The following is a 13,613-nucleotide window of genomic DNA, read 5'->3' on the forward strand; positions in this document are numbered from 1 at the left end:
CTAGATGAGGCACCTCCCGCCTCCTCCTGTAGTTTTTTAGAGGCTTTTTTAAACAGTTAAGCACTAAGCAGAGTCATCCACTGTGTCTCTGGCAGCAACTACCTCAGCCTTTTTCCTTTTGTATTTTTTTTTCTTTTCATGATGACTGTGGTGAGGCTCTGCCTCCCCTGACTGCACGTCCCTGTCTAGAAGGGACAATTTCAAGAAGAGACAGTAACTTAGATCTGTCTGCATTATACATGGGGCAAAATAGAAGGATGTGCTCCACAGTTTCAACCTCGGCTCTGTCACAAGGGCATATCAAGAGTCTCTTAAAACGACCATCCAAAGGTGCTGAAGGCAAGACATTAAAGTGAGCTAGGGAAAAAGCTCTTCTATACCTGGGAATGGTTAAAGTATAAAAATAGGAAGCCATCCTCAATCCATAATTATTAAGTTGGTTGAGAGTCAGTGGGAGCAAGTTTTGTTGGCTCTGGCTTGTAGATATTTTTAAATCAATGTCCACAAGCCATTGGACTACCCTAAATTGGGTGTCCTTAAGGCCATAATTTCCCAAGACATCCTCCGTAAAACCTAGCAGATATAGTTTCTTCAACTCTTTCTCGCAGCGAGAAATATGGGAGTCCGCAAATGCCAGGGAGAGGTAGCTGCCAGGAACTGCCAGAAAAAGCACCCGAAACCACCATTTAAAGGTGTTAATCCAGGCCATACATTCCACCGATCAAATGCCCAGTTCCAGGTACATCAGGGTAAAACCAACACAAGCGGCAAGACAACACAAGGGGGAGTTTTCTAAGAAAAGCAGCCTGGGTTCTTTCAATGCAATCCTTGACGCCCCGGATCCATATGGGAATACCGTGAAGGGTTTGGGCCAACGTTTTGGCTTTGTAAATACGTAGGGCAGAAGGAATGAACTGGCCACCCTGGGTATAAAAGAATCTTAAAATCTGCTGGTGACTACAGGAGGCTGAGTTCTGCGCCTGGGTTCGGTGTCTAGTCCAGGCATCGGTGTTCTGAAATTGAATACCTAAATACTTAAAATGGAGAACCTGCTTAACAGCATTGTCACTGATATCCCAGTTATACAATTTCTGGGGTCTAGTAAACACTAATATTTTCAATTTATCATAATTAATAGCCAAATGGTTTTCAACATAGTAAGACCCAAATGCAGAAAGTAATCTTTTCAGTCCTGGCCTTGACAATGAAAGGAGAACTGCATCATCAGCGTAAAGAAGAAGCAGGATCTTTGTAGTTGTCAGCTTCGGGTTGTGGGACTCAACATGTCCAATGTAACCGGCCAGGTCAGATAAAAATATATTAAACAGAAAAGGAGCATCCCTGCCTTACTCTATTCTCAGTCACGATAGGATTAGAGAGTTCTCCCTGCAGACCACACCTGACCTGGCTGGAGGCCTCATTGTACAAGGACCTAATTAAGAACAACAAACATCTGTCGATAGAACCTTTAAGCAGTTTTGACCACAACAGACCCCTAGGGACTGAGTCAAACGCTGACTTTAGGTCGATGAAAGCAGTGAAGAGTTTGCTACCTGATATAGTAGTATATTTGTTGACCAAGTGCGCTAGAACAAAGCAGTGATCCAGTGTGGCACAACCGCTTTAAACCCAATTTGTTTGGCACAAATAATATTGGATTCCTCAACCCAAGTGAGGAGTCTGCGATGGAGAGCATCGCATTGTATTTAGCATACAATTTCCCAATAATGGAGAGCAGGCTTATGGGGCGATAGTCAGCTGGGTTGTTTCTATTTCCTCGTTTAAAAAATGGCACAATAGCTAAGCTCCAGGAGGTAGGTACCCTGCCAGAGGAATTAATATACGTAAAGAGTCTTGCCAAAAGAGGAATCCACCATTCAGAATTGGATTTTAGCAGATCAGGGGGAATAGCATCAGGGCCAGGAGCTTTGCCTGACTTGAGTTCGGAGATAATCTCGGTGATCTCAGCAAGGGTCACAGGTTGCCAGTCAGGGGCTACAGGAGACAGCTGTGGGTCAGACACAGTCAAACTTGCTGACGCCTGGTAAATTGCCAAGAAATGGTTTTCCCAGTCTCTGTTAGAGATACAGCAGAGAGGGAGTTCCTGATGGCTCGGCAAAGAGCTGGCAGCAATTTGCCAAAATAATCAGGTGTCCTTCTGCTGGATGGAGAGGAGAAGTAGATCCCACTTCTCTTTAGCTTTCTTTTTCTTAGCAATTAATCCTTTGTACTCCCGCTTCAGGTGGTAGTAGTCTTCTGGTGGGCATTTGTCCCCTCAGTTGTGGTAGAGCAAGTAAACCTGTTTAATCTGGTTCCTAAGCATCAGGCAATCTTTGTCAAACCAAGAATTACTTTGTGATTGATATAGATCACTCGGCCCAAGGACAGCTCCAAGCTCCCTTTGGACACTGTTAATTAGTGATTCAAAGGCTAAGACTATCTCCGAGCCACTACTTGCTAGTACCTGATTGTACAAGTTGAGACACTATGGAGATGATAAAAAGGAGTGAAACTTTTTTTCAGTATTGGGAGACCATTTGATCCTCCTTCTGTACGAGGCCACATAGGGATCTAATATCTGAGGGCCCCTAGGGAGATGTATATTTGAAAAAAGCTCAATAATTGTAACCAGGGGGTAGTGGCTGCTCTCCGTAAGGCACATAAAAAGCACAGACTGCCTCTCTTAAAGGTTGAGATACCAGCCCAAAATCAATAACATTACTCCCATGTAAGGAACTAAAAGTAGATTTGCCAGCCAGATCACCTAGCATACACCCATTAAGAATTATCTTCTTGTGTTGGGCTGCTAGAAGGGCTAACTGAATGCCAGCAAAAATTGTTAATTCGTCCTTAGAATGTCTGGCTGAAGTCAGATGACCTATGGCGTGGAGGGTTTCTTGGGGGTAGAGTGCCTCTATCACTGGGGGGACTTGAGCTCCCAGACGGGCATTAAAGTCACCCCCTATAAGGATATACAACACTGGGAATTTAGTTTCCATACAAGTAATATAGTTCTCCAGTGTTCCCCATTGAGCCTTGATTTTAGTTTGCCTCCTCGTCGGAGGAAGATAAACATTGAACACTAGCAGTTTGCTGTGTCCTTTCTTAATTAAAAGCGCCATAACTAAAGAGCCACAGGGGGGTAGTTCCACTGTCTCCACTGTCTCCAAGAAATAGAAACCAAACAAGCTAGACCACCCTTAGGCCTCCCTGCCATAGATTGTCTAATAATGGCCAACGAAATGGCCGTAAACCCTGAAAAGGATATCTTATCACAAGCCCAGGTCTCCTGGAGCAGGATCACATCGCATGAATGGATATAGTTAGCAAATTCTGTAGTACCACACCTTCACCCCCAGCCTGCAATGTTCCGCGAAAGGCACTTGAGTATGCGGGGGGGGGGGGACGGGGACAGGATTTACTAGTCATTCTGTGTGGTTAATTTTTTTCCACCACACCCTTCGGATAAAAAAAAAATACATCCATTATTAGATGGCAGGGTCATCCTCTTGGGAGGCAAAAGCAGGGGAAAAGAGAGGGGAGGCGAGCCTTGCTCATGGGGCTGTAAGACTTTAAACGCACTCCAGTTCATACTTGTGGCATTGACTGGTTGCTTAGCTGGAAAGTATTCGGCAGTATCATCAAGCGAAATTTGAGTTAGCCCTGCGTCTCCAGACTTACGAATTAAACATTTTGGAGAAAATGCTAATGGAGCTTCCGCTGGTAAATCAGTATCCCTGAGGTCCAAAGGAATCCTTGTCAGAGAGTGATAGACTCCAAAGCTTGAACTTAACTGCATCCAGACGCTTTATGATTTGGGCTCTTTCCGATTGAGGAAGCGCACTAAAGGGCCAAAGAGCCATGTCTCCTCCTGGTTCCAAAAACTGTCCTGACACAGATCAGTCCCAAAAATAGGTGGAATCCCAGAGACATTGACCTGGGACCCATGTACCAAGAGACCTTGGGTGCCTTGAGCTGATGTCACTTCTTTTGGGGCCACCTCTTCCCAACTGATCAAATCAAGGGAAGCTTCCTGATACGTTGTTACGTGCTACAAGGGCCAGTTGTAGGAGGAGCAGTTAGCCTACCGTCTGAGAGAACGCCAACTGAGGGTTTTGCAGAAGTAGGTATATAGCTAATACATGGTGCAATATCCGGAATAGCATTCAAAGTTGGCTCATTAATATATGCCACTGAGGATCTTTTGGGGGCAATAAATCTCCTGCCACTCACAAGTTGTCGACTACTCAAAAGTGGCTTAATCAATATATCTTTGAAGACTCTTCTTGGCAAAATGCCAAAGTACCTTAACCAGGATCTTCTTCTGAACAGTAGTTTTGGAATGTTAGAATTATCAAAACTAAGTAGCACTCTGGTGCAGTATTCAGGGGAGAGTAAAGGTTTGACCTTCTTCAAATCATCAGCTTTTAGCTCCAGTAACTTTAATAGATGACCTGTCGCCAGCTGTATTGAACTCCAGTAAGGTAAATTGCCGTTAATGGGATTAATGATGAGGGCCACCTGTTTTGGCTGTAAGACCAGGCGGCTATTCACATCATAGGTTGCGGAATTCAGACTGTTGGTAGAATTTCATTGACCAGGATTTTGTTGGCCAGTGCTTTTATTAAAGTTTTTCCTGGAATTTGTCAGGGAACACACTGTCGCCGCCACCGACTGCCAAGCGATCATCCCAGAACACCTTCTGGTAGTCCAGGAGACTAAGTAGTTTAAAGTACTTACTATTCTATCAAGCTGGAGCTGAATGCTCGCTGTAGTTTCTGCAACCAGAAAACATTGCTAAGCCAAAAGTTCTACAAGGGTAGGCTCATGCAAGGTGGTTAGGGGCCGGAGTTTCAGGTAAGTCTTCATTCTCAGCTTGGGGGGCGATGCCCTCAGAAGCTCCCCGACCAGATGACCGAGCCAAAATAAAGTCCTCAATCTTAGATTGCTTCAAGAAAGGTTGAAAAGACAAATCAAGGGGAGATCTGCTCCTTTTCCTTGTCTACTGCCCAGCTTCTTCTCCAATCCTTTTCAGGGCCTCCATTGGGGCAGGGACAACTGCTCCCAGTTGATTTCCCAAGGCTGGTTGTAAAGCTTTTAGCAGAGGCAGTGGAGTTAACTCAATAGGCTTGCCCTGAGACCAAAACTGGGAGGAGCTTTGCAACCTCTTCTTCCTGGCTTTTCTGACGGACTTCTGAGAAAATCCGTCTACTTTATCCATTGATGGAGGAATGGTTGGTGCTGAGGACATATCCCTACTTGATCCATCCTGGTAGAGAATCCGGAGACAAGAAAAGGAGAGAAAAAGACGAGGTCGATCCCTGGTTGAAGCGAAGGCAGCGAGCCTAGTCGGCCAAGGGTGGTATTCACTTACTTTCCCTACAGGTTTGCAAATGTGAGCACGTTTGGCAAAAATAAGTGCCTAAATGGGATGACATAGTGCTGGGGTCGGTAGGCGGAGCCACCCACAATTTCTGCTACCGGTTTGGATGAACCTGTTGGAACAGGTAGAATACCACCTCTGTCTCTGGCCAATACTTATTGGAATATGTAGATGGAAACAATATTGCAATAATAATTTGAAAATGAGAGGTGATTCATCCCCCTCCTTTGGTTCAAAAAAAGATGATTGGGAAATGTTGATTGCCTTACCTCCTATAGCATCACACCTGGAGGCTATCTCCCATAAAACCAGAGCCATAGAATAGACATCCATTTGTTTAAAGGATTCCAGATCTTCAAGGTTCACTCTGGATTCCAAAACCTCAGGAGCCATGTATCTGGCAGTGCCCACCTAATGATAACCACATACAGATTAAAACAGGTACACATGTGAAAGGGTGAGAAAGAAGCCATGTTAATTTAAAGGCAACACTGAAAGCTATGACAGATCCATCCCATCACATGAAATGTCTTGTCACAGGCTTTGGCTACAAAATAAAATACACTTTTAAATCACCATCATAAAATACAAAACATCTCCAATCTTGAATCTTCAGAATTTTGCCCAGGGAATATGTTAACCGTTTATGTTGAAATTTTGAGTAGTAGTGAATATGCAAAAAATCCTCAGGAAACACTCATTTGTACTCATTTTGGTTTGATAAATGCTTCTCCATACCTTTGCTGCTTTTTCCAAAAGACAGAAAAAGAAGAAAGTTCTGGAAAATAGCATGGTTTGAGATCCTAACCAAGTGATCAACAAAGATGATTCTGAACCAGTGCTGAATAAAGAAAGTGTGTGTGTGTCAATGGTGGGATTCAAATTTTTTTACTACCAGTTTGTGGGTGTGGCTTGGTGGGCATGGCAGGGGAAGGATACTGTCAAATCTCCATTCCCTCCCAATCAGCTGGAAGTCAGAGAATAGATGGGGCCAGTCAGAAGTGATATTTACTGGTTTTCTGAACTACTCAAATTTCCACTACCGGTTCTCCACAAATGGTCAGAAGCTGCTGAATACCACCTCTGGTGTGTGTGTGTGTGTGTGTGTGTGTGTGTGTGTGTGTGTGTGTGAGAGAGAGAGAGAGAGAGAGAGAGAGAGAGAGAGAGAGAGAGATCAATCCATTCTTATGTAAATGAGAGAATGTAAAAAAAAAACACCTGGACACCTCTTTGTTCCTACAATATATATAATTTGTATTAAAAAATAAAAAAAACCTTGAATGGATAAATCAATCCATTCCTTCTGCAAAGATTGCTAACCACCATGTTGCTACTATGGGTAGAGCCAGATGCAAAATAAGGAAACTATGACTGACTTAACTGCTCATAATGAATGCAGGGTCAAGCAGCACGTCTGATCTAAAGGTTTACCAGGTACGACTTCCATTGGATTGATTTCAAGCAAGGGAAATTGTAAACAAGAACACTCCTGCATGCACCACGTTAATTATTTTAATACTGCATGCCATACCTTCATGCTGACCATGAACATTTGCACAAGAGAACACGAAACATGGAGAGTTCTACATATGTGAGTTCCCATGCAACATGGAACATGTTCCTGATCAGAAGAAAGCATACACAGGATTTCATTTCTCTTTTCATATGGCTGCATTCCAGGTGAAGAAACAAGTGGGGTGGAAAAATGCAAGAAAGCCTGTAGGTGTGGGTGATGGCCATGGTGTGTTGGAGAAATGCACAATGCTCTCTTTGCTTGAGTCAACAAGCAAAATAAACTATTAGTTTTGTTCTACAATACTCACCTGTCCACTATTAGCAAAATCTCCCACGCTTAAAGATGGATCCAGTCTCAGAGCAATCCCGAAATCACAGAGCACGCATTCTTGATTGTTCTTAATGAGAACATTTGTGCTTTTGATATCCCGGTGGGCAATGGGAATCTTTGGACTGCCACCGGCAGTGTAGTCACTGTGCAAGTGGGTCACGCCATTCACGAGGGAACCTGCCATCTTTTGCAAGTCTCTCCAGCTGAGAATATTCCTGGACAGGTAATCTTTAAGATTGCCTTGGCTGTGATAGGCAGTGATCAGCCAGTATTCTTTCTGAAGCCCAGAGTGCCTCTCTTCTGCAGAAAGGAACCGAAGGATGCTGCAGTGCTTCAGGTTGGCATCCGTGAAGATCTGGCTTTCATTTTTCCAGGATGCAAATTCCTCACAAGGGAAAATCTTCACGGCCACTATCTCATGCTTGCCTGAAGATGCATGCTTTAGCTTGGCTTTCCAGACTTCTGCAAATTGCCCTTTCCCCACTCTTTCTTCCAACTCAACTGGCAGGAGTTCGTTGATATGGTTGAGGTTACCGGCACAGACCGGGTGGAGAGCAGAATGATGATCTATTTTGACGGACAGGATCTCATCATAAGTGGCGGCTCTGCTGGATTCAGGCCGCTCACGGCATTGAGTGTGTTTCTGGGCCCACTGCTTGGACAGCCTCTTCTGCCGATGGGTTCGGCAGAGATAGAATATCACGGTGATCATGATAGCCACCAACAGCGGGGGCAGCAGGCTGATGGCTGCCACAGGGATGATTTCCTTGCTATGTAGCATGGAGTATCCTACGGAGAAAAGAAAAGGCAGAGATTAGCCAGGACGTTTCCACATATGCAGAGCAGTTACGTTGAGCAGCTGTCCCCAGGGATCCCATAGCATTTTAGGGACCAAACATTTCAGCCCAAGACTTGGGGCCACAATCCAGAGGTCCCCTAATTTTAGCATCCAATACAGGCAACAGTCCTATGGTGAATTCACTACAGGAGGTTCAACTTTCTCTCAATTGTTTTGGTGAAAACTTGCTCCTCCATCAGTCATGCACAATTGTCCGTAGGAGAGCCTTTCTTTGCCTATGCCTGCCTTCACCACAGGAAAGGATTTCTGGGTTCCTGCTCACATGGCAGCAGAAGATTTGAGAAGGACTCAAAAGCTCCCTGCTGTCCACCCCACCATTCTTCTCTAGCAACCTCTTCAGCCATGTCTTCAGCACGACACAAAGAGGAGAGGGGTACTTGCTCCTTCCCCATATCACCTGAAGGAGAGGCTGTATAACTTTTTCATTGTTGTGCTTGTTCTTATTTTTCTTTTAAAAAAGATTACAGGTAGTTCTCACTTATGACCACAACTGAGCCCAACATTTCCATTGCTAAGCCAGATTGTTGTTAAGTGAGTCTCCCCCCCCCCATTTTATGACCTTTCTTGCCACAGTGGTTAAATGAATCACTTCAATTGTTACGTTAGCAATACAGTTGTAAAGTGAACCTGTTACTCATGAAATTCAAAGCAAGGATTTCTTGCCAGAGGTGCTATTCAGCAGGTTCTGACCAGTTCTGGAGAACCGGTAGCGGAAATTTTGAGTAGTTCAGAGAACCAAAAAATGCCACCTCTGACTGGCCCCACCCCATCTATTCTCTGCCTCCTGAGTCCCATCTGATCGGGAGGGAATGGAGATTTTACAGCATGCCACACCCACCAAGCCATGCCCACCAAGCCTCACCACGCCCACTAAGTCACGGCCACAGAACTGGTAGTAAAAAAAATTGAATCCCAAGACTGTTTATTGCCCAATAGATTAGCAAAGGATGGGTCGTTCAAAACTATCCCTCAAACTAAAGGCATCAGGGCATGACTTCAGTGGGTGAAATTTACTGTTCAGATCCTGGGAGTAAGAAAGCTAGACCCCTTAAGCTGTTTGACTTGGCACTTTCTGAAAAAAAAAAAGGGGGGGGAAGTCTGTTGCAGTTCATTTCTGCTTAAGCTGTGAATGTTTCTAAAATAAGACCCCAAATTCAAACCACAAGATGAGCGTCAAATGAGGCACATTTAAGTTTGTTTTGGAAAGTGTGAGGCCCCTGCTATCTTTTTTTGGGTAATAGACTTACCTGATGGGCATGACAACATCTCTAAAAGGGTGACATTCGATGGAAAACAGCCTTTTTTTAGTGTTTTCCAGGGCTGCAGTGTGCAAACCTGAATTAATGCCTGCTGGCTGCATCACTCCTGGGAACTGTTTAAATACATTTCGGCTGCAAATGCAAAGTCATCAATTTGCAGCAGTGATTGTTGCATGAGCCTAAAAAAGTTTCAGGAAGGCTGCTTTCTTTGAAAACAAATGAAAGAAAGAAAGACATCGCCTTATATTTCTTTGTGGTTTCAAAGCTGGGTCTCTGCTAGAAATCTCCCCCTCCCCTCCCCCCGACATGATATATATAGGTTGCATTCAGGCAAGGAATGATGGCATCACTATCTTTCATTAGCTACTATAGCTTATAAATCTAGAAATCAGTTTGGTATAAAGGCTACTTTCCACTGGAGTTCGTGGGCTATTCCTAAAGTCCTTCCTGCTATCAAAGATAAGACAGAAAAACACTAATTCTGTAAAGCCCAAAAGTCCATTTCTGTTCATTAAATGTCTGAGGAGATGCTCAGTCTTCCAGGTCATGATTGTCCCAAAGGTGCTTTTCAAGAAGCAGCTGGACTTTCCGGTTTTTCTTTGAAGACATTTTGCTTCGTATAAGTCCTTCCATTCCTCACCATCCAGTTGGAGCTGAAGAAGCTTCTTAGATGAGAAGCAAAACGTCTTCAGAGAAAAAACTGGAAAGTCCAATTGCTCTTTGGGTCAAATTCTGTTCATTTGATATCTGAAATTAGCAAAACGCCTTATTGATTAGGATTGTTGCACTGCTCATTTGATCCCTGTGACTTCCTGAATCACCTATAGCGCCCATGATAATTTTTTGCTCACTTCTGTAATACATAACATGAAGCACCACTGAGGAAACACAGAACTCACAAAAGAAGTTATTGAAATGGGTCAAGCTCCTCCTTTTACATCACAGAGATCCATTTGAAACTCTGTGTGTATGTGTGTCTCTGTGTGTGTGTGAATGAGAGAGAAAGAGATAGATTCCATTGCTCTATGATTGTTAAGAGCTGACATCAACTTGATGGCACATAATTGAATGGATTTGCTGCATTATTTTTGTTTAGATAGCCTAAACAAAAATACCTTTATAGGTAACAACTGGAACAACTGCCTGCAGGACAACAGCGGCAGACTGCCAAACTCCTTTGTGTGTCCCTAACTATACTTTTTACACCTTAGTTTTGATAGCATTTGTTTGAATAACTTTGTGCAAAGAAAATGCAGCCACCTAACATTTTACCTGTATTTTTATGCTAAACTGGGCTTTAACTGTTCTGCTGAAATGTGACCATTTTGTCAGAATTCAATCTGGGAGATTCTCAGGTTCTCCTCTTGCTTTACAATTCATCCCCAGATCACCTGCAACACCTGATCCTTGGGAAGTGGGACTACACTTCGTGGACCAAGGGCCAGATGAATTATGGCAAGGTAGAAGAGGCATTGCCAGACTGCTTCTGTGGAAAGCCCCCATACTGACAAACCTCAATTGTTCTTCCTCCCCTCAGATCTTCTGAGTGATCTGCCAATGTGTTTCATTGGAATGGCTAAAGTTGGGGAATTGTCTTGCTACCCTAGGAGATCTGTCGACATGCTTCGTAAGTAAACTGGGAGGAGAGAATAAATATGATTGTCTCCCCATCATGTGACTAGAAGACCAGCCACTACATCCACTGTAGGTGACAGGAGGAAAAGGGGCACACCTGTCCAGCTAAAGGACCAATGGTAGCTGAACAGATCCCACCCCCTCCTGTATCATCAGTTCAGAAGTTGCTGAAGTGGTATGTGTTATACAAATAACAGGACTTGTGCTGGATAAAGACTAGAATAGACAAGAATAGAATAGAATTAGAATTGAACTGAACAGAACAGAACAGAACAGAGAAAGAACAGAACAGAATGGAACAGAACAGAATTCTTTATTGGCCAAATGTGATTTGACACACAAAGATTTTCTCTCTGATGCAAAAGCTCTCAATGTACACACAAGCAATAAGTAATAAATCATGATCATAGTCACCAAAAATATATTAATCATAAATGAATAATAAATAAATAAATAAATAAATAAATAAATAAATAATAAACAAACAAACATGTCAACCACTACTTCAGTTGTGGTTCAGATAAACAACATGGGAGTAAGGAGGAAGAGGAAGGTTGCATGATACAGAAATGCCTTCAGGAACAGCTAGCCAAGCATCCTGAAGCCAAAGCTAGAGGACTGTATAGATGTGCTAATATGTTTTGCCACATGGAGAATTTGAACCCATTAAACATCAACTTGCAGAGCTGTTTGCCAGGGTAAATTTCAGCCTCATCCAGAAAGCACAAAATTTTCTTGCAATTTTACAGCCATGTTCTCAATTGAAAATGTGCAGAGTTCCAGTCAGACCAGCAGAGATTGGGGAAAATATCTGATTCCCACAAGGTATTTTATTGTTTTTATATTTTTGCCTGACAAGCAAACATTTGGTGGAATGCTTGAAGAACTGGGGACAGCATGCTATCTCTATTTTTAAACTGTAACAGGAAACAGATCAGATTTATTTTCAAACTAACTTGTGATAAGATTAAGGCAGATACCTACAGTGGTGGATCTACAAAGGGTCTAACAGGAAGGAATTCTTGCTCTCTGGAATCACAACATCCCTCCATCACAACCCATATTGACCAGATATCTGGCACATAAACACGCCTTGTAGCCTTAGGATCAGTGGTGGGTTCTGGATCCTGTTGTAACTGTTGCATCCTCTCGACGCAGTCGGCAGGCGTGGCCAGAGCCTCAGGCTCCTGATTGGCTCTGGCGCGCCTGCCGGCCAGTGGGAAAAATACTGGCCACCGATTGGCTACCCGCCTGACAGCTGTCAAATATAAATAGCTGTCAGGCAGGCTTCGCTCGTTCGTGTTCTGAGTTCTCTGTTGACTGTTCCACGTTAATAAAAGCTGTTCCGTCTACCTCAGTGCCTCGTTCTTAAAAGTAACCAGTACGGTGTAACAGGGCTGGGTGTCCACCACATGCACGTGCGCAGCGCACACCTCCCGCAACACCTCCACAACGCTCCAGTTGCTCGGCGGAGCACCATATGCTACGTGTATGTGCGCAGAAGCCCCAAACAGCTCAAATACTGGTAAGGAGGGCAGTTGGGCCCTCCGGAGCACAGTACCAGAACAGTACCTGGTGCTCCCAGCAGGCACCAGTAGGCCCGTACTGGGGCGTACTGGTCGTATCCCACCACTGCTTAGGATAAAACCTGAGTGCTTCTCCTGAAAATTACCCTCCTTTATAAACTGGAGGAAAGGGAGAAGGGTATATATATATTTTTAAATACCCCAATTTCCCTGGAGACCTTATATCCAGCCTCTCACAGATTGTCCTGTGGGAAAGAGGAACAAGTGAAAAGCCAGGAATATCTGAATGTTCAAATCTTCCAGCTATGTGTCAGTCATCACTAAGCAGACTCACCATTGCTATGATTCTCAAAGATAAGCTTGTCATTGCATTCCTGCTCTTTCACACAACCACAGATGTAAAAAACGCCATCCTCATTCTGCTGCCGGATCATGACACACTTCGACGTGTTATATCTTGATATCATGATATTTTCCACTGGCAGCTGTGGGTTGTGGCAGAAAGTGTTTACTTTTATACTTGCATTGACTTGTTTCCTGAAATGGCAAGAAAGATATAGATATTAATGTTCAAATAGCAATATTATCACTTATTTTGCTTTCCATATTTGTCATTCATTTTTTAGAACAGAAGATCTGGTTCACACCTCGCACTAAGCCATATTTTTCTTAACCACGGTTTGTTAAATAAAACATACATTGATCGAGATTATCGCAGGCTAAACTATAAACCAAATGTACTGTGTTATGATTTAGGGCAGTGATAGGGAACTTTTTTGTTCTTGAGTGCCAAATATGCAAGGCCGCGCGCACGATAGTGTGTGTGTGTGTGTGTGTGTCAGCACCCATAATGCAAAGCGCCCCCCCACATGCTCATGCCCGCACAACCCCTCCCACGTTCCCCATCCACCCATGCACACTGCACTGCTCGCCTCCAAGGTGAGCTTGGTATCTCCTCTGGAGGGGTTGGGTGGGGGGGCGTTTTTGCCCTCCCCAGGCTCCAGTAAAGCCTCCAAACTTCATTTCCAAACTTCATTTCCAAACTTCCAGTTGGCCTGTTGGGGCACATTTTTCATCCTCCCTAGGCTCTGGAGACTTTCCTGAA

At 43.8% G+C, this 13,613-nt stretch overlaps 1 protein-coding gene across 1 annotated transcript in view; it reads right to left on the reverse strand.

The window, feature by feature from the left end:
- The window catches only part of LOC106543204 (TGF-beta receptor type-2), a 52,431-nt gene that overhangs the window by 9,943 nt on the left and 28,875 nt on the right, over positions 1-13,613 (reverse strand). Inside the window, exons 3-5 of the mRNA XM_087711624.1 lie at positions 12,843-13,045; positions 7,207-8,018; positions 5,653-5,794 (exon numbers count right to left, since the gene is read on the reverse strand). Coding sequence (XP_087567750.1) covers positions 5,653-5,794; positions 7,207-8,018; positions 12,843-13,045 — 1,157 coding nt within the window. The remainder of the gene's footprint in view (positions 1-5,652; positions 5,795-7,206; positions 8,019-12,842; positions 13,046-13,613) is intronic.

Source organism: Thamnophis sirtalis, unplaced genomic scaffold (assembly GCF_051295495.1).
Source record: "Thamnophis sirtalis isolate CommonGarterSnake01/CBP01778 unplaced genomic scaffold, rThaSir2_p1.2 scaffold_1, whole genome shotgun sequence".
In the NCBI taxonomy this organism is placed as follows: domain Eukaryota; kingdom Metazoa; phylum Chordata; class Lepidosauria; order Squamata; family Natricidae; genus Thamnophis; species Thamnophis sirtalis.